Genomic DNA, 21993 nt, shown 5'->3' on the forward strand with positions numbered 1-21993 from the left:
ATGTTGCTCCCGACAACTTTCATCTTGCTTGTCCTAGCTACGGCTCGAATCGCTGTATGTGCTCCCGTTGAAGACACTGTTAAATCAACAACGCTTCTGATCGGTTCAGACAATGGCCTTGAAAATCCGGTTCAGAAGGAAAAAGCGGCGAGTAGCGCAGCAGGCAATGTAGTTTCTACTCGCGGCGGTGGCTGCAAAGGATGCGCCTGTAGTCACGCACGTTCCAAACCTAAAGAAATCTACACCAAAATTGAAGGAAGTCCAGTAGATTCTGGCTCCAGTCAAGATGCAATTTCTGTAAACGCAGGTATGAAAAAGCAAGGTGATTTCTTGGTTCTTTCATTTGTCCTCTCTCCCACTTTGAATTTGATTTGTTTCGTTTTGATTGAGACAAAAATGATCACTCAAGGATTGCCACTGATTGATATGAATGGCTTCTTCACCAAAAAATTTCGAACAATAGTTGTAGTTCCAGGTCAAGATATACAATCTACACTTGAACCTGTAAAACCCCCACCAAGTCCAACTACACACAAGTCTACAACATCGCTATTGAGCCCAGAGGAATTGACAGCAAGCTTTAAGGAATTACATAAAGTCTGACTCTACTTGAGGTAAAAAGTTTAAAAACACAGTTGTGAAATATGCAAAGTGAAGTTTTGTTTCTTTCATTCAACCTTTCCTGCTTCGCTTTGATCAGCTTGTTCCCAGTCGAGACAAAATATGTTTACCCAAGTATTAACGCTGATGATATGAATTCCGTTGCCATATATTTTAAACAACAATTTTAGGATTTTTTGGTGAAGAAGCCATTCATATCAATCAGTGGCAATCCTTGAGTGATCATTTTTGTCTCAATCAAAACGAAACGAATCAAATTCAAAGTGGGAGAGAGGACAAATGAAAGAACCAAGAAATCACCTTGCTTTTTCATACCTGCGTTTACAGAAATTGCATCTTGACTGGAGCCAGAATCTACTGGACTTCCTTCAATTTTGGTGTAGATTCTGGCTCCGGTCAAGATGCAATTTCTGTACTTTTTACCTCAAGTAGAGTCAGACTCTATTTGAATTCCTTTAAGCTTGCTGTCAATTTCTTCTTGGCTCAATAGCGATGTCGTAGACTTGTGTGTAGTCGGACTTGGTGGGGGTTCTACAGCTTCAAGTGTAGATTGTATATCTTGACCTGGAACTACAAGAGCTATAAATGACTTATCAATGCGGAGGAGTGACTATGAATACGCGAAATTGTCAAAGAATGATGTTTCATGTGACATGGTTCTAGCTGCAATGTTTAAGTCAGCCCACACTACATTTGTCATTGTTTGTTTTGTTAGGATTCAGAAGCTTTTTCTTTCAGGCCAAAGGGTGTGGGCGATTGAAAATTCATGACAGTTCTTTGGAGATTGAGTTTGAAAAGCTCATTGTGATCTCAATGTGCAGCCAAAAGTGTTTTAACATGCCCTGATAAGTCTAGAACATGTGTTGGCACTCTGATGAAAACTTTTAAAGTGAGAAAGTGAGTACCTAGAGCTGTAGGGTATGTATTCACCACAACTAAAATCAGATGGATCTGAAGTGCTTGTGCAAATTATCATAAATATTTTCTCTCAAAAATAATAAGCAAGTCATAGAGGAAGCTATGATACCTCAGGCTCAAAATCCACGCACCTATACCTATATCTATCTCAGTAACCACTGTCGATTTCAAGCTTGATCTAGGTTTTGCCGCCATCGGGCAAATTGGCGCTACAACTTTGGCAAGCTTTTTGGCATAGACATTATCTTGGCTTCCTCCGCTTCCTCGATGTAGATACACGCTAGCTGTGCCAATTCAAACGCGGCTGAAATCCTCTGCGGCTTTGAGTGGATCCCAGCCGCGCCTCGATAGGACTCAGCCATGTCATCAACTGCGCTGTCTGACCTTCATATTGGCTATTGGAAACATCTCATAACTAAGAAACGTAAGAAGTTCAAAGTCGATAGACTACAAGAGCCTTTATCTTGCCTTGATCATGATCTGATCCTCTTCAAGGTTTCAGTGAACACGTTTCTGGTCAACAGCTGTAACCAGATCTCAAAAACGTGACTATTCAGTCAACAATCAGGCTGTTCTCGGCTGTGTGATGTCGGCGGACAAACTCACTACGCCTGATAAGGACTAAACAGCCCTGACAAAAGTAGATTCACATACTATGAAGGAGTCCATTTCAAGAATGTGTCCATCCAAGACCTGCTGGGTTAGGAGTCATCGCAAGAATGACTCCACCTGGGACACATCGTCTCCCACGAGGTTAAAACCTGGCTGTACAATGAGAGTCTGAGGTTTGCATCAATGATCATACCCGGCATTGCCACTTGAAGAATGTATGGAGCAGGAAATGTTGCATTTCTAATAAGCACAGCCCTCATTGGGTCACAATACATTGGCAATCATATTTGGAGAACCGCAACAGCTCACAAATGCCTATATATATTGTTGTCATGTTCACAATTTTTGCCTGCTCAGCCCAGGAAATCTTACCCCATCCCATTTACCCTCAACACATTTTACCCTTTGTCCCAAAGAGTTTACCTTCAATCATAGCTTTTGTTTAGATATTTGATATTTTCAATGACAAAAATGCTACTTCCATCCACTTTTGTCTTGCTTGTACTAGCTAAAGGTCAGATTGCTGTATGTGCCCCCACTGAAGGCCCTGTTCAAACAGCAAAGGTTTTGATCACTTCAGATGATGACCTCAAGAGCACATTGATTCAGAAGGAAAAAGTATCAAGAAACATGGCAGGTGATGGAGTTCCTACCAAAAGCTGTAGCTGCAATGGACACATCTGTAGTCTTGCAAATCACGCCCCTGCTACACCCAAGTCCGCAACATTGCCATTTAACCTGGATGAAGTCTGGGCCAAACTTCTAAATATTTCAATAGACCACGATTTCACTGGAGGTGCAATTGCAACCAAAGCAGCCACAGGAAAGAAAGGTGAAGTTTCTATTCTTTCATTTAAACTCTGTCCAGCTTTGATTTTATCAGTTTCTCAAAAAAATTATAATCAAGGAACACCACTCATGATATGAATTGCCTCATTACAAAAATCCCAAAACAAATGCAACATCTATAACCAAAGGTCCTCCTCCAACTCCCAAAACTGCCCCTCAGACCCCTACATCTAAGCCAGTGCTTTATGTCCCAAAGAAAATGCTTGATACCATTTGTGCAGATCCTGGCTCCCCTAAGAATGTGATTTCTATGGACACAGTTCCAGATTATCCAGGTGAAGTTTTGTTTCTTTCATTTGTCCATTTCCTTTGAGTTGATCAAGTTCTTTCCCATCAAGCCAATATGATCATCAACACTAATGGTATGAATGCATTCCCAAAAACTTTGAATAATAATTTCAGTTCCAAAAATGTCAGTCTCTGAAGATTCCAGTAACACAGAGATAGTAATTCACAAGTAATAGTATGAAACAAGTGATCAACTCACAGAAGGTTATGGTCTTGATGAGGATTGGATATGAGCAAAGGGTTGCACAAGATTGCAACATGAGGGAGAAGCATTCAATGTGCTTCTCCCAGTACACTGATATGTGGGAATACATGTATAAGCATAGTGGCTCACTACTAGGCTCTTGACAAAGAAGTGACAGCATGGATTGAAAAAAATCTTGAAGAATGATTTTGAATGGGAGATATGTAACCAGGTTTGATCTTTGATGTAACCCACAATAATTTTAGAATATTTTGTTTGTCAGAATTAAGAAACTTTTTATTTTAGGCTAGGGGTGATTTTGAATTCATGTTGGTTTTTTGTAAATTTGTTTCAAGACTTTGATTGTTGGTGTCTTGAACAGCAAAGAAAAGTGTTTTGTAAGCCCATATTGAAAATATGTCCTGGCACCCTGATGAGAAGCATTAGTCTCTGTAAAAGAGTTTGGAATCTGAGGAATATCAAATCTATCAAAATACCAACACGAATGCATCAAATTCAAAAACAAAAGTTGTGATTGAATGTGATCTCCTTTGATATGGTGTCCAAGCAGTTGATACAGGGGCCAAGGCTTTCTCCAAGGCCTGAGATTCAGGGGGACATACATGATAAATTGCTCTTGTGCCATGTGATGGTTTTCTGACTTGCAATTGGATCCCTGTGTCATGGTGATATGATCTTCATTTCAATGTAGCCACTGATGTGTAAGCCATGCAGAAAACTCTGATTGTATCACAGAATGTGTCCTGGCTCCCTACTTTCTCTACAGAGCAATGCTAGATGTTGTTCTATGGGGTGCTGGTGGTGGCCATATTTCAGCTCTACACAGCTCACCCTCATACCAAGGCAACCTGATTGTAACAAGCTTTTCAATGTATCAGATCATAGCACAGTGGGTTCTTGCCAGCATATCATTCTGATGGATATCAGCTTCTCCCAAATCATGCTGAAGACCCTTGTACAAGCTGCCCTATCTAGCAATGATTTGTTCTGGTCCTGTCAGCCCACCCAGGGAATAGAGGCCAGTTGTAGTGATCTGGCTTATTCTTTAAGAAAACAGAACCCCTTGATAACTGAATCCAAAATATCTCCTAGATAATAACTTAAGCTCTGAAGGTTTCTTTTCCTAAAAGAAAACAATGATGATGATCTTATGATTACGAAAAACTCGATGAGAGAGAAAGAAAACTCCATACAACATGAACGAGAGATTCGTATAAATAGTAAAACAATTTAAGATAACATAATCTAATGATTTATAAGCTCTTCACATACTACGATGATCATAATGAAAAATAACGTTTAAAGATCACAATATGGCGTAGTAAGATGACATAAACCTATTTTAGCGAAATTTGCTGCAAAGGAACCCAACTGTTGTTGATGCCTACATCATCAGTTTGCAACAAGTATTCTTGACCCGTTGAGGCAATCCTATGACCCAATATCACCTGAACCGATAACCATCTTGCTACATAACAAGCATCCACTAAAGAATCCCCCTGTTCGGCAACAGGTTGCTCAAAAGAAGCATTATCAGTTTGAGACTGCGTATCTCCCAATACCGGCATAAGTAGAGAAACGTTAAAAACAGGATGAAGTCTTGCATACTCCGGTGGTAACACCAATTCCACTGTGTTCTTGCCTACCATTCGTTTGACGGTGAAAGGACCTATCCGCCGAAAATCCAATTTCTGCGAAGGCCGCCTTGTCTTGATAAACTTTCTTGACAGCCACACCAGATCGCCCGGCTGATAAGTCACCAATACTCTTTTGTCGTTGTCGTAATATCGTGACTGACGTTCCTTTGCCGCTGAAAGTTGTTTTTCGAGCTTTGACTGAATATCCTGAATGTGACGAATGAACTCATTTGCATGCGGTACACTAGAAGCGTGTGTAAGTGAATTAAACCTAGGATGAAAACCAGAACAAGCAAAGAAGGGCGAAAATCCCGTTGACGCTGATACCGTGTTGTTATTTGCAAATTCTGCTAACGGGAGCCATCTTGACCAATCATCCTGCTTGTCACTAACAAAATGACACAAGTAGTCCTCCAACACTGCGTTCAATCATTCAACCTGGCCATCCGTCTGGGGGTGAAAGGCTGTAGAAGGCGCTGGGGAGATGTTCAATAATTTGCATACCGCGGTCCAAAAGGTGCTCATAAAGATAGAACCTCTATCCGAAACTATCTTGTCCGGCAGGCTGTGCAATCTAAAAAAATTGTCAACAAATGCGTGAGCCAAATCCACAGCACTCCATTTTTCCCGAGCGCGAATAAAGTGCGTCGACTTTGAATAATGATCCACTATTACCATAACTGAATTGTATCCGTCTGACACAGGTAGCTTCACAATGAAATCCACCCCAATTGTGGACCAAGGCTTATCCGGAATCACCAACGGCATCATAGGACCTTGCCTGGCCCTCAAATCTCGATTCACTCGCTGGCAGCTATGACAGAGCCGAACAAATTCCAGTATGTCAAATCGCATACCCTTCCATCCAAAGGAACGCCCTAGCAAATCGACCGTCTTTGCGACCCCCCAATGACCTGAGAGAGGTTTCGCGTGGTATGACGACAAAACACCTGGTCTTACTGCAAAGGGAACAAAAACACGACCTTTGTACCACCATAAGTCATCAATCCAACGCAAACCTTCCGTTGCAGCGTTGCGGACCGTCACATCCCCACCATATGAAGACCGAATCTGATTTAAAACTTCATCAGTCGGACGCGCGAAAGCGAAATCGAACTGCACCCCGTCCCCAGGAATCTGAATAGCATCTACCGGCGTCCCTTCAATGGATTTGAATAAAACCAAGGCAGCAGGTGGAGAAGTGTTCACAAAATCAGGTCGACGTGATGCTGGATCGGCCGGATTCAATGTACCTGGAGTGTGCAAAATGACAAAGTTAAAGGAAGATAAGAAAGCTGCCCATCAAGACTGCCGTGGTGTTAAAGAACGACCCTCCATAAAGTAGCGTAAATTCGAATGATCTGAAAAGACAACTATTTGTTCATTAGCACCCATCAACCAAGAACGCCATTCCTTAAACGCCGCCACGATGGCACCCAGCTCCTGATCGTGCGTCTGCCAACGCGTCTCAGCCGGCGTCAGTTTCTTTGAGTAATAGCATACTGGCACTAATTTACCCTTATCACCTGGCTGCGAAAGGATTGCCGAAAACGCATACGCACTAGCGTCTACCTGTAGCACTCGCTTCGCTTCGAAGTCAAAATGCTTCAAAAATGGAGCCGTGGTGAAAGCTTCAACAAGGGAAGAAAAGGCCCTTCGTGTTCCGTGATCCGCCAAACCAAAAGCGACATCTGCGTCCTTCTTGGTCAAATCAGTCAACCGCGCCACTTCCGCCGAGAAACTTGGGATAAAACGCCTGTAAAAGTTAGTAAACCCAAGAAAACGGCGCAGTTCCGCGATGTCCTTTGGGTAAGGCCAATCTTTAATGGTCGCTAACTTTGCAGGGTCCATCCGAAGACCTGTGGTAGAAATGACAAAACCGAGAAATACAACCTGTTCTTTGAAGAATTCGCACTTCAACGGAGAAGCTTGCAAGTGATGTTCTCGTAATTTCATCAGAACCTTGCGAATGTGGTCCTCGTGAGACTCGTTGTCTTTCGAAAAAATCAGGATGTCATCTAAATAAACGAAACAAAAGACATCCAAATATCCATGCAACACATCTTGGATAAAGCGCTGGAAAACTGCCAGACCGTTAGCCAAACCAAACGGCAATACCAAACTCTTGTACAAACCTCCCGGCGCTCGAAAGGCCGTCTTCCACTCATGACCACGAGCAATTCGCAATAAGTTGAAAGCTGCCTTCAAGTCAATTTTGGCAAATCTCTTACAACCTCGTATACGACTCAGCAAAGACTTGACCAAAGGGATTGGGTAGCTGTCTTGCACAGTGATCTTGTTCAAACCTCGGTAGTCGATGCATGGGCGATTCTTACGTCCCTGAGCTTTGGCAAGAAATGCTGGAGCAGAAGCGGGAGATGAAGACAGCCGGATGAAACCTTTCTTGAGTTGATCATCCACCCAAGCCTTCAGCTCGGCTTCGTCTGACGCGGAAAGGTCATAGGCTCGGCTTGTAGGTGGCTCACAACCCTCACGCAGATTGATCTCAACGTCATGCTTGCGATGGGGAGGAAGGGAAGTCTGCTGAGGCAAAAAGACATCAGAAAATTCGTGAAACCTGCCAGGAATGAACTTCTTGATTTCTTCTAAGTCCTCAACCGATGACAAATTGAGCTGCCTGTCCGTACAAAGTGAATCTGAATCTGAAAAAGAGGAATCTATATCACAAAAAACTGCCAATGAGCCGACTTCTACACCTCTACCTTCAGCGCTACAATGAATGATGGCCTTGTGAGCATCCAACCACGGTAAACCTAAGATCACGTCATAACATCCTATGTTGTTCACCTTCAAGTCAAAATCCAAATCGTTTGAATTTTCTTCACCATTAGTCAGCTGACCCACACCCAACCAGGAATGAGTTACGAGTTCTCCTCCTGGAGTCCCATTGAAACCCGAACAAGTCATAGGAGCAGGTAAAGTGTTAGTGATCAATTTATACTTCTGAACAACATTTTTGTGAACAAAAGACTCCATCGCGCCTGTATCAATCAAGGCTCACACTAAAACAGACGAGCTGCCAAGTACAAGCCGCAAACCCACACAAAACCTGGCAGGAAAAGAGGGAACAGGACGGATTCGCAACGTGCTTACACTAGGTTCCTCATCCATAGCGTTGAGATCATGCTCCCAAGCTAAGTATTCGGCTGACATGCTATCCAAAGCTTCACCATGCTCCCTCCCGACTGACGCCAACCATTGAGCTTCTACCGCCACTGGTTGAACAGGAATGGTGACGGCCAAAGAAGAGGCGACCGCAGAAGCAGTCACTGGATGAACTGAAACGGGCGCCGCAGTCGGGTTTTGACGAGCATTGATGTTAGTCGGATTGTGCAAACGAAGGAAAGCGAGCATTTCTTGAGCTGAAGCCGGTTGGTTTGGGCAGAAAGGTTGGTTCGGCTGATTGTGACGAGGGCACTTAGGACCCAAACAAGTGAAGCACAAATGTTTGCCCCAACAAACCCGTCGTACCGCGGACTTGAGCGCCGGAGAAGCCTCACCCGCCGCAGTGATTGCATCAATCTGCATTGCATTCGGATCGATTGGCACGCGCACATGAGGTGTGACGGGAGGTCGAATGTTAAGAGGGGGAAGCGGCAGATTGAATTTCGAACCTCTAGTGCTGAAGGGGTGACCGGGTGGTAAGGACGCGTAACGTTGCGCCATCGCCACTGCTTCATTTGCCAAAGCCATTCGTTCGTCCAAATCATGAGTATGAGCCCACTCCCGAAAACCAATCGCAGCTCCAAGAATGGCTGGGGCGATATTGGTCTCGTAAATGTCCATCTGAGAGTCGAGGCTGAGGCTGGTGTGAGCTGCCATGGTTCTGAAACGGGCGTTGAACTCTAACAAATCAGTTGAACCCTGTTTGCAATTCTTCAAGGCATCATTAGCGACTTGAACAGAATTGACGTCACAGAAGTTTGCAATCATGGTGTTAAAGAAATTGTCAAGGGAAGCCAACTGGGGTAGGTCATAACGGAAACTTTTCAAGTCGGCGTACTCGCTCCATACTCCCAAACGCTGTGCGTTAGAAGCAAGTAGACCGTTAAACCAACTGTGGGCGGCAGAGTCGTAAGTGAAACCCCTAGCATCTCTAGATCGGAAATGACGAGCTACCCAATTAATAGCTTGGGTGTTGTCAGCAAAGCAATTGGCCGAGTTTCTAACGGCATCTCTTATTTCTTGCAAAAAGTGACGCAGATCAGCTGGTTGACCCGAAAAAAAAGATGTCAGTCATGATGGGCGGCTCCGTATTGGTTGAAGCCGGAACTGGAACTGGCACAGCAGCTTGTTGGACTGCTTGAGCGGGAGGAGCAGGAGGTGGTGGTGGTGGCGCTTGATGAGGTGGCGTTTGGTGACCTTGAGCAGGAGGTTGTACGTGTTGTTGCTGCGCTTGGACGTGAGGTTGTGGTGCCACGTAAGCTTGGTAGGGCGGAGCAGGTACAGCTGGAGTTCCCTGACGGAAACGAGGTTGAGGTTGGGGAATCGGCGAAGTTGTATACATTGGTTGCACGACTGGGGGAGGCGTCTGCCGAGCAGCTTGGGGAACACGAGGAGCATGAAGATGAGCGAAAGGCTCTGCATAAACTTGCTGCATACCGGCAGGCATCGGAAAACCTAGGTTTGGAGCAGGCCTGTTATACAAATTAGCACCCATGCGAGCTTGATACGGACCGTGAGCAGGCGGATTAGGTTGAGTTGGAGATATGACTGAAAGGTAGTTCAAACGATTCGTGATCTCGTCAATCTGTGATGGGGCTACCAAGTTTCGAGTTAGTCTTTCAAAAGTGTTCTCAAAGCGCTCCTCCATACGACGCATGCAAGCATCTAAATCTTGTTGAGTAACCACACTGGAAGCTGTCCCATTGTCCGAAACCACTGAAGTCGTCGAAAATGATGCACGAGGTTCACGCATATGCGCGGCTGGCGACCCGCGTGGAGTAGCTTCTTCCATAAGAATACTAGCCGTGGGTGAACTGCGAGCATTAGGGTCTGACATTCCTTGGTCGGCGTTGGAAATTTTGGTAGAGTTGGATCCGCTCATTTACTATCCTAAAAGAACCAAATTGAAAAAAATTTAAAAGATAAATAATAAAATGAAAAAGGGAAGTTTTAAAGATTTTTAAAGAAAAAGATGAGTAACAGGTCTTTCAATAACTTTTATTGAAGTGGAAGGAAAGTTGACTAGTTTTGATAACTGATGATAACCAAAGCTTTATAGCTTACAAAGCTTACTAGCTTAACACTGCCCCTGGGCGAATTTTGTTCAATTTCGAGCGAGCTTCTACTTTTTAGAATCGACGAAAGAAATGATGAAAGATTGAGTTTTAATGTAGTGATCTGGCTTATTCTTTAAGAAAACAGAACCCCTTGATAACTGAATCCAAAATATCTCCTAGATAATAACTTAAGCTCTGAAGGTTTCTTTTCCTAAAAGAAAACAATGATGATGATCTTATGATTACGAAAAACTCGATGAGAGAGAAAGAAAACTCCATACAACATGAACAAGAGATTTGTATAAATAGTAAAACAATTTAAGATAACATAATCTAATGATTTATAAGCTCTTCACATACTACGATGATCATAATGAAAAATAACGTTTAAAGATCACAATATGGCGTAGTAAGATGACATAAACCTATTTTATCTTATGCACTTAAGAAAGAAACGCGTGATGCCCATGACAACTCTTCATTCATTACACCAGTCACCAGCTGGTGTGTGCAGCTGACTACAGTCAAACCTGTGCAAATGCATAATTTGGGTGGACGAGTTTTTCTATGCAATTTGACCGTTCATTCATTTGCACAGGTTTTCTGTTAATGCATAACTTTATGCATTATGGTCATAGTGCATAAAAATATGCATTATGACCACGCTCAACAAAACCAAAAAAGTTATCTGTATGTATTGGGTCTTTCAAAGGAGGCAACAAGTGCGGCGTGTATTGTAGATGCGTACAATGATCCTTAAAAATCAAGTTCAGGAAGTTCTATGAGATGTACAAATGTACAGCTTGCTCATTTGACAAATTTTTGTCTCCCAAATCGCAGGAAGCCCCAGGGCCGGCCCCGGGGCTTTATGCATTATGACCACCAACATATGGATTTTTCTGCCAAAAGGCTATTCAGTATTATATTATGCATTAATCTGAATTTTGGCCCGCACCAGCTTGGTGGAACCCAAGCCTTATGCAAAATGGCCAATTATGCATCTGCACAGGTATGCATTTGCACAGGTTTGACTGTACTGCTGTTGCACAGTACCCAAGTCCAGGGGGACACAGGGTCACCATGGGAACCAAGAACACAACCAATAATGCCCAGGGCCAAGGGTACCAAGCATGGTTTACATTTCCAGTGCTAACAGCAGGGTGCCAGTCATTCTGATCATCTTGGAGATGAGCAGCAATACATAGGACAGACCATGCCAACACCCAAAGTTTGCTGCCACGGGGCGGGCTGAATTCTGTTTTGCCCATCTTCATGTCTGAGGTATCAAGAACACCGCTCCAGTTAAATAGGCATTGATCAAATGTTCTGACGACTCGGAAAACCCTGATGAATGTAATTTTGAATTGGGAGATGATTTATGAAATAATTATCAGGGGATATAAGGCTTGTGCCATTGTTTTTTTGGTGAGATGCAAAGAAATGAAGTATGAACAAAGCACAAACTGAACACAGATTAAAAGAGTAGAGAATTTCATCAGATTCCCAACCAGTTTACTACATAGTAGATCAATTCATTAAGATGCCAATTTTCATCAATCGGAACCTTGTACTACTCCGACTTGAGCAGGTCGTAAGACTCGATCTCGGAGCATCCATCCGACCTGAGGTTCAAGTTTGGTCAATAAAAGCCAAGTCTAGTCAGTACGGTCATATTTAGAAGACTGTACTGATGTGCTATTCTTACTTTTGAGCAACTGAGGACCGAATTGGGATCTTTGCCTGGCACAGGGGCCTGGAACATCGCCTCATGTTTGTTGGGGTCAAATTTTTCACCAGTCGGATCGAATGGGGTGACACCGAAACGGGAAAGAGTTTTTTCGAGCAATGTTTTTGTACTGCTCACGCCGGTCCAAAGATCTGCAAGGTGTTTACGGCTATCAGTCTGATTCGACGACGTGCCTGCTTCCTCTGAGCCAGGTTGTTTTCGGAAATCTTCGGGGACGGAGTCAAGAGCGAGTTTGAGAACATCGATGTTTGAAACTAGATCTTTTGCGAAAGATTGAATAGCGTAATCCTTGGCTTGAGATTTCTCTCGTGTACTGATCTTTTGTAGATTTTCATAATCGGCTCGAGCACGGATATATAGATCCTTGAAAGATGAAAGATTTAATCAGCAACAAGCCCACACCGCAAGGAAGATGGATCATGTGTCCAATATAGATCGCAGCTAAAATACCTACTTTGTACTCTGCAATTTGAGCGTCTTTCTTGGCCAGCTGCTCATCCGATTTAGGCTGAGATGCCTCGGGGTTAGATGTTGTTGTGTTTTCTGAAGCGGGAAGGGGAGTTTCTGATGCATTTTGAGATTCACCGGTTGTCGAAGAGTTGAGGCGATATGAGTGCAACTGCTGGGGTGTCAAAATTCGGCAGGGTCGAGGTCTAGTGAAGAGCTGAAGAGAGCGAGTTGACCGAAAAGCGGAAGCCATTTTATGAATTTGTATTCGAGCAGAGAAGGATATCGTGGTTAGTATCTGAGTTGAGGGAAAATTGCTGTTTGCTTAAAAACCGGGAGCAATCGAAAGGGCAAACAAAATAAATGAAACCCTGACATGACCCTACTTCAACATCCGACCCGCTCAGATCGGGTTATTGGTGCCCTGGTATTTGCTTGTGACAGATGAGGCTGTATCTGTAACAGTGAACGTGATATGTGTAGCAGAGCGCTGAGCAGTGAGCCTGCAGAGCGTTTCGTTATTTGTTGATTCAAGCTCAAAATCTTGCCACCCTCACAGACATTCGTTGATATTCGTCGTCCAAACTACGCTTGTTATATGGAGTTGTAACAGAGTCGCTTACCCACCACAGCTTGCTTTTGTGCCGCTAGTGCGTTCTTAAGCGCTCGATCAGCTCCGAAAGCTCCGCCGTGAATGTTCAAGGGGCAAATATCGGCTGTGGCGAGGTCGGTCAGCGTGGAGGCAGTTTTTCAATGGCAGAGACCTTGGTGGAGAATGTAGAGGAAGAAAGCCATCGATCGGTCTATCATCGGTCAAGACCATATCCAGCACCCGCCCAAGCTCGAGATTTATGGTATAGAAATATCACATTTCTGGCCTGCTGCACTCCAATAGAGATCACGAAGAAAACACCTCACTTTGAGACAGGTCTGGGTTTGTTGAGTTCCTTTTTACATACTTCCAAGGATGCTGACCATGGATAATTCAGACCTCCAATCTCGTTTGACATTCGTTTAATAAGAGCTCCTTTCCACCCACGAAGTACTCTACATATCTCTTGTCTCTAACTTTGCTCTCGGCACCGTTCTGAGTCCTGACCATGTACCGCTCTCCTGTCGCCTTCAAGGGCTTCGGCGTCTGGACAAACTCGATTACGTATTCCTTTTTGCAAGTCTATCTCAATATACCCAGACCAGTTGCCTTACAAACTCAGTTTCGGTATACATCCATAGCAATTGTGTTGGGGGTATACCTCATGACCTGCCTAAACACCTTGTGAGATCAAGGGCAAACATCGCAAATCATATTTCATGGGAAGTAAGTTTTCTAACGATCAGATCCTCCTTTTCCCGCTTGTTGCGGATAGGAATAGCCTTGCTTTCTATCAATTGTCAGCCATCCCCTTTTTCAGGAAGATAACCTTGTAGCGCCTTTGGCTAGGTTTCGCTCTTCCCCTCGAACCTCTGTTAGCTTTGATCAGGGTATAAGATTTACAGCAACAATCGATAGGGGGCTTGTGCTTCCATGAGATTCAGGCTCTCATCATCCACATAAATTGATCGCTTTCTTGAAGTAGCCGCATCATCAACAAATAATCCACTCACCACTCAACCATTCTGTGAAAGCACACGACTGTTTGCCCAATAAATCACATCACTACTGAGACCAATTAACTCAGGTAGCTTACAAAAGTGTAACAAAAGGGTTGCCCTTTAAATTTGGGTAAGTACTTGCGCCCTCATTCCCATTTAGTAACCAAGTTGCATGCTCCGAGCTCTCTCTCAATTCATAATATTCACCATCGCAAATTGACTGGAGAAATTCCACTCCTTCTCACAAGACACAGCCATCTGCACCACATTACCAGACCCACTCAATCGTTTCGCATCGACTCGTCCCTACATGTCATTCCTCTTCAAGCTCCCCGACCTCTTTGGAGATGTGCTTGTTCTATCCTCTAAGAGCATTGTACCTGTTTGTTGGTCTTATGTCATTTTTAGATTGGTACTTTTGGGCTATCCATTGGATATTCTACCTTTTCTGGCACAAGCTCTTCGGATTCCCTTGGCTGTACCGTTGGCTCTTCGCATTATCAACGCCTTTGAAACATACCCCCGGCGCCCTTTGGCCACCGATCCTTGGTTCATAGCCGGCAGCATTGAAGTCATTTTTTCCCTCTATCAGTGTTACTTGTATAAGCGCATTCAAGCCTATGTCCCGGGTGAACGTCACTCTCGAGAATTTCTGCGGGAGCTCATCAAGAGGATCAATGGAGTCGGGCTACGAGGCGGCCTACCGACAATAGCCCCTGAGGCTACACCGACTGTGAAATACCGAAAATTCACCAAAGAGACCTCACTCCTTAATCCGCATTATGCCGAAGAGCCCCAAGAGCCCGGAAAATTAGTCCCACCCAGTGTTCATTTCCCAGAGACGCCGCTCAGCTCCCATGACCCTGAAGCAATTTCATTCAGGGAATATCAATCTCTATGGTTCGAAGGCGCTCACTGGAGCGAAATCTACCACGATAACTATCTAGAATGGCTGGCTGGCGCGACCTGCAATATGTCTCTTCAAGAAGTTGCGGACGATGACAGAAAATCTGCGGCGATGGGAGTGGAACCGAATGAATTACGGATGCCATTCCTGAAGGAGCTTGTGAGTTACTTTGAACACCGGGCCGGTCGTCAATTCCCTCCAGGATATAATGTCAAGTTGAAAAACAAAGTGATCAAGTCATCTATCGATCCTATCAAAACGAAGATCCGCCCTTTGCTGTTTTATATGTTAGCTTACGCTACCGGAGAAGCAACTCGAAGTATGACTTATCTCAACGGATTCAGGCATGAAAGATGTGTCGGCCAAAAGTTTAGGTATTTGATTCGAATCCCTGAGGGTTGGGCCAGTCAGCCCGTTGAACGTCGGGAAAAGCCAGTGATCTTTGTGCATGGTGTAGGGTTTGGTAAACTTTCGTCCTTTCTCATCGAGAATCCTAACTTGCCAAGTTTGATATCTGATGGAGCATGATTATTTGTTCCTCAGGTTTGATTCAATACATCAGCCTGGTAGCATATCTAACCTATTCAAGTTATGGTCGCGAACGTCCAGTGGTAATCTTACTCCAGCCTTCAATCTCGTCAGTAACCTAATGACTCGATTTATATGATCCGTGTATTTTACTTCTTCGCATATACTCACTGTACGACTTGCAATACATGTCTTCAGAATGGAAATATTTGATAAATCGTTCCTGGACCCCCCTTGTCAAGCTGAAGTTGCTCGAGATGTGGAGGAGATTATGGAAAAGTGGAAGTTCAAGGAGACTGGCATCGATTTACTTTCGCATTCGAACGGAACGGTCATTGCGGGTTGGGTTATCAAGGCTTTCCCACAGCTTGTGAACAAGTGTTGTTTCATTGATCCAATATGCTTTGGTGGGTGTACATGCGTAGTTTACTTTCCTCTTACATTGGAATCTTGATATCATAAAGAACCCCGAGGAGTGGGTCAATAGTCGACGACGGGGTACTTACTGATATTGTTCAATTTTACTCCGCTCTTATGCTTCCTCGGATTCATCATCAACCGACATGCTTTAACTTAACTCAGCTCTCTGGTGAGCTAACTCCTCACCCTCTATCTACTTAGCCTTTATAAGATGCTTTGAATCTAACATCTCTTCCTCAACCGGATGCCTTTCGACAGGGAGCCTTACATTTGCTACAAGTCAGTCTTCCCCTTGCACATCTATAGATCACCTGAACTGCGCTTGATGCCAAGCGATTTTTGATACATTTCCAAAATAGCTTCTTGTACTCAAAGCCGAGGACTGGTATTGAAAATGTGATGCGATACAGTCTGGCCACGGAAATCGGGATCGCCAAATACACACATAGTCATTTAGATTGGTGCGCTGCAGTTCTATGGCCACATGAAACACCCGGGTTTCTTGATCCCAAAAGGTTCTTGGTTGTCCTCTCCGGTCGTGATCCAATAGTAAATGCAGAAAGAGTCAGAAAATATCTGTTGAGTGAAGGCATGAAAGATGCATTTCCCGCAGACAACGCCAGTCAAAAGGTGTGCTTTTACCTTTTGTTGAATTCATCCACACTGTTTCTCATCTTCTGGCTTTGAATCTCCAAATAATCGAAATCAAACCCTACAGGGAGCAGTGCAGGGTGTCACGAAAGACGAAGCCGAGAAAAATGGATTCGGAGGGATACTTACAGATTGGGAGGCTGGTCATGGTCAAACTTTTATGCCCGACAGTCCTTATTTTCCGATCATAAAGAATTGGCTGGAAGGAAAAGGTTGTAAATCTTGATTCTGACAGGATACAGATTTGTTTGCTTCATAGATGGTGTTTAGTTGTAATATTTCATGGGTTCGAATAAGCCCAATGTGACAAAAAATAGAAGACTGCCAATGAAATGCTGGATAATTGATGGGGTGTCCCTCGCACTATGATATCCTTGAATCGGTGCCTCTTCATACGGTCTATTTTGAATGTTATCTTCTTGTAAATTCGTCGGTTTTCTCCACAAGCACACATCTCAAATATCCATGGTTCAAAACCAAGAAAAGACAATTGAGGAAGCAATGCAATGCATGCATGTAATTAGTACTTAATGGTTCAACTCATACACTGCATTTGAAAGTATGTCCTGTTCTCCTTCAATACATATCACATTTCAGAGATGGGATCAATGTATCAATATGATATTGCGCCGACCACCATCAGGATGGCAACAAAGGGCAACAAGGTATTCTATGATTTGGGTAAGGTTTGATAAACTACCGCGTTTCACTTGACAGAAGCAGCACTTTCAGCAAAGTATTGTTAGGTCACATAGTTGGGCAATTACGTACGAGAAGGTTTCGTATTTCCGATGTTAATTGGCTTGCGGGTGCTGTTAGGTGCTGTTATCTTGTATCAGATTTGAAAACAAGAAACAGTCTCGGGGAGATTTTCACAACCCCCATAGAACACCCCTTCCGTTCTCTGACATGGCATTGACATATATGCTAGACAAGTGGTTTGCAAATTGCAAGTCATATCAGCCCAGAAGTCCGTGACCAGCTATACAATGTTATCTTGTCAGCATCTATCGCTGACAAGCTTGTTCTGATTTACAACCTTCTTTGGTGTATGCATATTTAGGTGCACAAGTGACCAAAGGGACATACAATAGTACACATCATCTTACAACACTCGTGAGGACAGAAACGCTGCGCATCGCCACTACTAATTTTTGTGGTTTACCAATGGTAAGACAGGGTAGCATATCATTCACCAGTGAACCGTGGCTTTCGCTTCTCGTTGAAGGCGCTTAAACCTTCTAACCGGTCCTTGCTGCGTAACACAGTTTCATAACATTGTCGCTCAAAATCAAGCCCTGTTTGACTAAGTATTCTCAAGTATTCATGAAGACGAATCAGGATACGCTTAGAGTCTCGTTGGCCAAGGAGTAATCTGAAAGAGAGCTCACAGATCAACTTCAATGCTACGATTGATGGACAGCTTTGCGGCCTGTATCGCAACTGGACCTGCAAATAAATTTATAGATATTGAGATGTGGCTGTAACAGATATAACATCAGAATCGTATTCACCATTGGGTAAGATGCCTTGAGCAACTTTGATAGCAAGCTCAGTAGCAGACATGCCGCCTTCTGAAATATAATCGACTAAGCCTATGATCTATCAGACATCAGCTTTTCGGCGAAAACAGGGAGTTATAGATCGAGGGGAAATAGCAAACCCATATGATATGCCTGTTGCGCATTTAGCATCTTTGCCCCAAATATCAAGTCCTTAGCCTTTGAGAGGCCGAGTAACCGCGAGACGCGTTGGGTACCGCCGGCTCTGTCAGAAGAATTTGTAAAGATCAGTTTTTCTAGAAGAGCAAGACAAGTCTGACATTGTGACGCGGAGAATGTTCGACTTGCCCTTACCCAGGAATAATCCCTAGTCTTGTTTCTGTCAGTCCAATCTTTGATGCTCCAGGCCCTGTAGAACCACTCGACAGTGATAAGTTCCAAAGAAGCTTCAGATACAATATCCGGAAATGCCTCGGAGCCGATACATAACTTCAGAGAAGACAAAGTCGGTCACAGCAAGGTCTACCCACCTGCGACTCTCAAATCGCAAGCCAAAGCAAGCTCTAGACCTCCTCCAAGCGCCGGACCATCAATTGCCGCGATAGTGGGCATTGGAAGATTCTCCAAGTCATGAAATGCGTTCCTGAGTTCATATAGGAATTTAGAGACCTCAAGCTTGGTCATATGCTGCCGTTCTTTCAAATCGGCTCCAGCGCAGAACGATCCGGGAGCAGACGACTTCAAGACAAGAACCCTGGTACCATCGAACCGAACAGTCTCAAGAGCCTCGGAAAGCTCCGAAAGAAGTTTACTTGATATCGCGTTTCGCGCTGTTGGTCGGTTCAAGTTCAAAAATGTGAGTCCTCGTAGTTCCGGATTTGATGATACATGCTCCAAGTAAACCTCTTGAGCGGATGAAGACAATCTTCGTGATGATGCGCAATCCCTGAGAACTACCTTTTTGAGATTCCTTCGTATTGAGATGGGATATCTTGTATGTATCATGATGTCTCTTCAAAGGTACTGATTGGTTGGTCATGAGTTAAAGGTCCCTGAAGTCTCCAATGTAGTGTGACGTCATTGCTGGTTAAAACCTAACCCGATGTCTATAATCTCGAGTTTTGAACGACACCCAATTCTGCTCCTGATACATAGCCGGAACCACAAGTTGTGCACTGTCCCGAGGTGGAGGGTATAAAATGTTTCGGAGTGTCCCTCCTGCTGCTATACATACAACAACGCAATAACTCGACTACAAGTCGGGTAAGTTGATATCTTTTCAAAAAGCACGCAACATACCTCTTGTTACCAACAAACCATCAAGGTTCATTTGCGCCGTCCTGATATCATCGATCAAACTCATAGGCCTCGAACTTGGGTGCAGCGCTGCTTTTGTTGACTCTTCGTGAGGCGACCTTGAGCTAGGGGTGCAATGTTCTTGTCTACAGATTCACATAACTGGTTGTTCTTCTCTAGATTTGTTTGTGGTATCTCTTTATTATCCACATATGATGCAATATATTCACGTTCCCATCTCCCAATTCATGCCTCGGAATTCCATGACACCCTCTCATTTAACTCCTTGCTGGTGCTTTTGGAGTCTTTTTGGCTATTTGGACACCACATGAAGTCTCTAAGAAGTGAGTTGCAGATTATGATGTGAGCCCTCGTCTGCCCCTCAAATGGCAACTATGCAAAGGCAAGAAGTCGTACCCTTGGGGACGCTTTAAGTGTCCCCGCGTGCAGTCACAGCTTCAGGAACGCGGTGCATTGACATCCCGGCTTCCAAGGGCAAGATTCTGTTTTGATGCACAAAGGCACTTCACAAATCCGGCCGAAACCAAATCAAGAAAACTCACCTTTGTTCTTTGTCATTGAACGATCTCAAGCCTTTGATGCTTTTTGCCTTTTTCGTCCCGACTTCAAATATCAACTTCTTCCGCGCAATCGACATTTCCAATTCGCTCATAACTTTTCCATTCATTTCCATCACCTCGCTTCATTTTAGCCATCGTTACCATAACCTGGGTACCCTTTATTTCTTTCCATCTAGACGTTATTCATCATTTATCCGACACATGTCTGACAATTGCGAGGTTGGTCGTTCCGAAGCCTCCTATGGGCGATCGCTATTCCATGAAATCTTACCCCCAATGTGCTCCACTCGTGAATGTCTCAAGGTTGCACCATTGAGGGCCCATCAAATTTTGAAGGGTAAGTTTCCTCAACGATGTCTTCAGTTTGAGGTTGGGGGGCTGAATATCATTTACCCTATCATTTCAATACTTGTCATCAGACCATCTGGACTTGCGATATCTCCCCACGTCGTCATCCTCAGATATCAATAGGACAGAAATTCACGTACCTTCAAATTTGATCCATTTGGACACTCCCAACATGTCTCTTGTCCATGAATCGCAATCTGCGCTACTTATGAACCCCGGTACAAGCTCACTTTTGTGCGAGGATGAACACCACCGAGATCTTGTTGGATCGACGGCTACATCTATACCAACTGTTGATGAGAAGGATTTGTCTCGCCCAAGAAATCTGCCTTCCTTGTCTAGCTTGGAGGTCATCAGTTCTCTTAACTTTCAGGGTAGACCTCAAGATCCATCTGAGGAAAACATCGGCTCAGATTGGCTCCCTAACAACATCAACATCCCTGATTTGTCCTATTCCGATAGTTGCGATCTCTGCGAAGAACTGTCTTGTACCCATGATGCAGATAAAGCAGCCTCCGAAAGTGACAATGAAGAGCAAAGCTTAGACTACCTGGAAGGCGCGTCAGTTCAGGCTCAGCAGACCACGAGAATTTCTGACGAATCGCAACGATCGACCGAATCCTACTGTCATGCTAAAATCCCGAATCAAATTGTAAACTATGTAGCTGTTGATAAGGTTGCACCTACTCCCTTGACAATGATTCTCTTTGGGGATAGAGTCATTTACGATTCCCAAAAGCAACCAGGCAGAGCTCGCACCCGTCTGTCCGTCAAACGCCCTCTGAACTCAAGTGGGTTTGACGACTTTGCTAAGCGTCTCAAGAAATATTCGAAGGTGACCATTCACTGAGTCATATATGATCTGAGTAACGTGTTGTGATTTGAAGGTTTCATTACAATTTTTTCTGTCTGGCCTTGAGGCCGTTTTCTATTTATCATATAGTCTCACGTTGTACTGCCTTGTACTCGCATACTTTCCATATCTCCTATACCTTTCTTCATGCTTCGTTCTTTGAGTTTGGATTTGGTGACTATATAGTATATTGATCACTTGTAACTATCTACTAATACTCGATTCATGCGAATATGCCACGTTTTTTCTTGTATATATATGGGTAGAATATACCTCTGGAATATCTCGACTACATATGCACCTGAAAAGCGTTTCCGCATTCGCAAAACATTGCGGTACACTTTTTTGGAGGACGTGATGCCGCTGGTGGCACCAGGTAGTAGCATGCAACGCTAGTACATAGATTTCCTACTCCACAAATAGAGACCAACATGGATGAGGAATTGCGCACGACACTAGTTTGGCTGCTACAATCCGCAAACTGTTAATCTAGTCGATTCACGAGAATGTCATGCATGTGGAATAAAGACTGTCAAAGATACAATGAAGGCCTTACCCGGCCTCATGTTTTCAATTCAAGCCCAGATTCAAGGGCAAATATTACACAATCAGCAAGATGACCAGTACACTCAGCCCACTCAAAATGAAAGTCGTCGCTCATTTGACACCTATGGGGTAAGTAAGGTATTAGCAATGGAGGTTGAGGTTTGATCAACAAAAAAGCTCGGATATTGAAGGGAATTGTAG

At 43.9% G+C, this 21993-nt stretch overlaps 6 protein-coding genes across 6 annotated transcripts; 4 read left to right on the top strand and 2 right to left on the bottom strand.

Annotated features, from left to right (window-relative positions):
• MELLADRAFT_62225 (uncharacterized protein) lies at nucleotides 1-603 on the top strand (the record flags this gene model as incomplete). The annotated part of the gene is made up of 1 exon (XM_007408629.1): nucleotides 1-603. One exon carries the CDS (start codon nucleotides 1-3, stop codon nucleotides 601-603), a length of 603 nt encoding a protein of 200 aa, XP_007408691.1.
• A 2019-nt stretch (nucleotides 604-2622) lies between these two features.
• On the top strand, nucleotides 2623-3313 carry MELLADRAFT_105419 (uncharacterized protein; the record flags this gene model as incomplete). The annotated part of the gene is made up of 2 exons (XM_007408630.1): nucleotides 2623-2983; nucleotides 3129-3313. The coding sequence occupies 2 exons, from the start codon at nucleotides 2623-2625 to the stop codon at nucleotides 3311-3313; spliced, it is 546 nt and encodes a 181-aa protein (XP_007408692.1).
• Nucleotides 3314-11926: 8613 nt separating this feature from the next.
• MELLADRAFT_85253 (uncharacterized protein) lies at nucleotides 11927-12820 on the bottom strand (the record flags this gene model as incomplete). The annotated part of the gene is made up of 3 exons (XM_007408732.1): nucleotides 11927-11995; nucleotides 12079-12483; nucleotides 12575-12820. The coding sequence occupies 3 exons, from the start codon at nucleotides 12818-12820 to the stop codon at nucleotides 11927-11929; spliced, it is 720 nt and encodes a 239-aa protein (XP_007408794.1).
• A 1650-nt stretch (nucleotides 12821-14470) lies between these two features.
• Nucleotides 14471-16892, top strand: MELLADRAFT_85254 (uncharacterized protein; the record flags this gene model as incomplete). The annotated part of the gene is made up of 8 exons (XM_007408631.1): nucleotides 14471-15530; nucleotides 15611-15704; nucleotides 15794-16002; nucleotides 16083-16093; nucleotides 16178-16184; nucleotides 16227-16294; nucleotides 16349-16645; nucleotides 16734-16892. 8 exons carry the CDS (start codon nucleotides 14471-14473, stop codon nucleotides 16890-16892), a joined length of 1905 nt encoding a protein of 634 aa, XP_007408693.1.
• Nucleotides 16893-17854: 962 nt separating this feature from the next.
• On the bottom strand, nucleotides 17855-19173 carry MELLADRAFT_35165 (uncharacterized protein; the record flags this gene model as incomplete). The annotated part of the gene is made up of 6 exons (XM_007408731.1): nucleotides 17855-17972; nucleotides 18058-18115; nucleotides 18181-18261; nucleotides 18330-18433; nucleotides 18523-18577; nucleotides 18699-19173. The coding sequence occupies 6 exons, from the start codon at nucleotides 19171-19173 to the stop codon at nucleotides 17855-17857; spliced, it is 891 nt and encodes a 296-aa protein (XP_007408793.1).
• Nucleotides 19174-20104: 931 nt separating this feature from the next.
• On the top strand, nucleotides 20105-21590 carry MELLADRAFT_71583 (uncharacterized protein; the record flags this gene model as incomplete). The annotated part of the gene is made up of 3 exons (XM_007408632.1): nucleotides 20105-20264; nucleotides 20349-20382; nucleotides 20465-21590. 3 exons carry the CDS (start codon nucleotides 20247-20249, stop codon nucleotides 21241-21243), a joined length of 831 nt encoding a protein of 276 aa, XP_007408694.1.
• Nucleotides 21591-21993: the final 403 nt, after the last annotated feature.

The sequence above is a fragment of the Melampsora larici-populina genome (assembly GCF_000204055.1).
Source record: "Melampsora larici-populina 98AG31 unplaced genomic scaffold MELLAscaffold_13, whole genome shotgun sequence".
Lineage (NCBI taxonomy): Eukaryota > Fungi > Basidiomycota > Pucciniomycetes > Pucciniales > Melampsoraceae > Melampsora > Melampsora laricis-populina.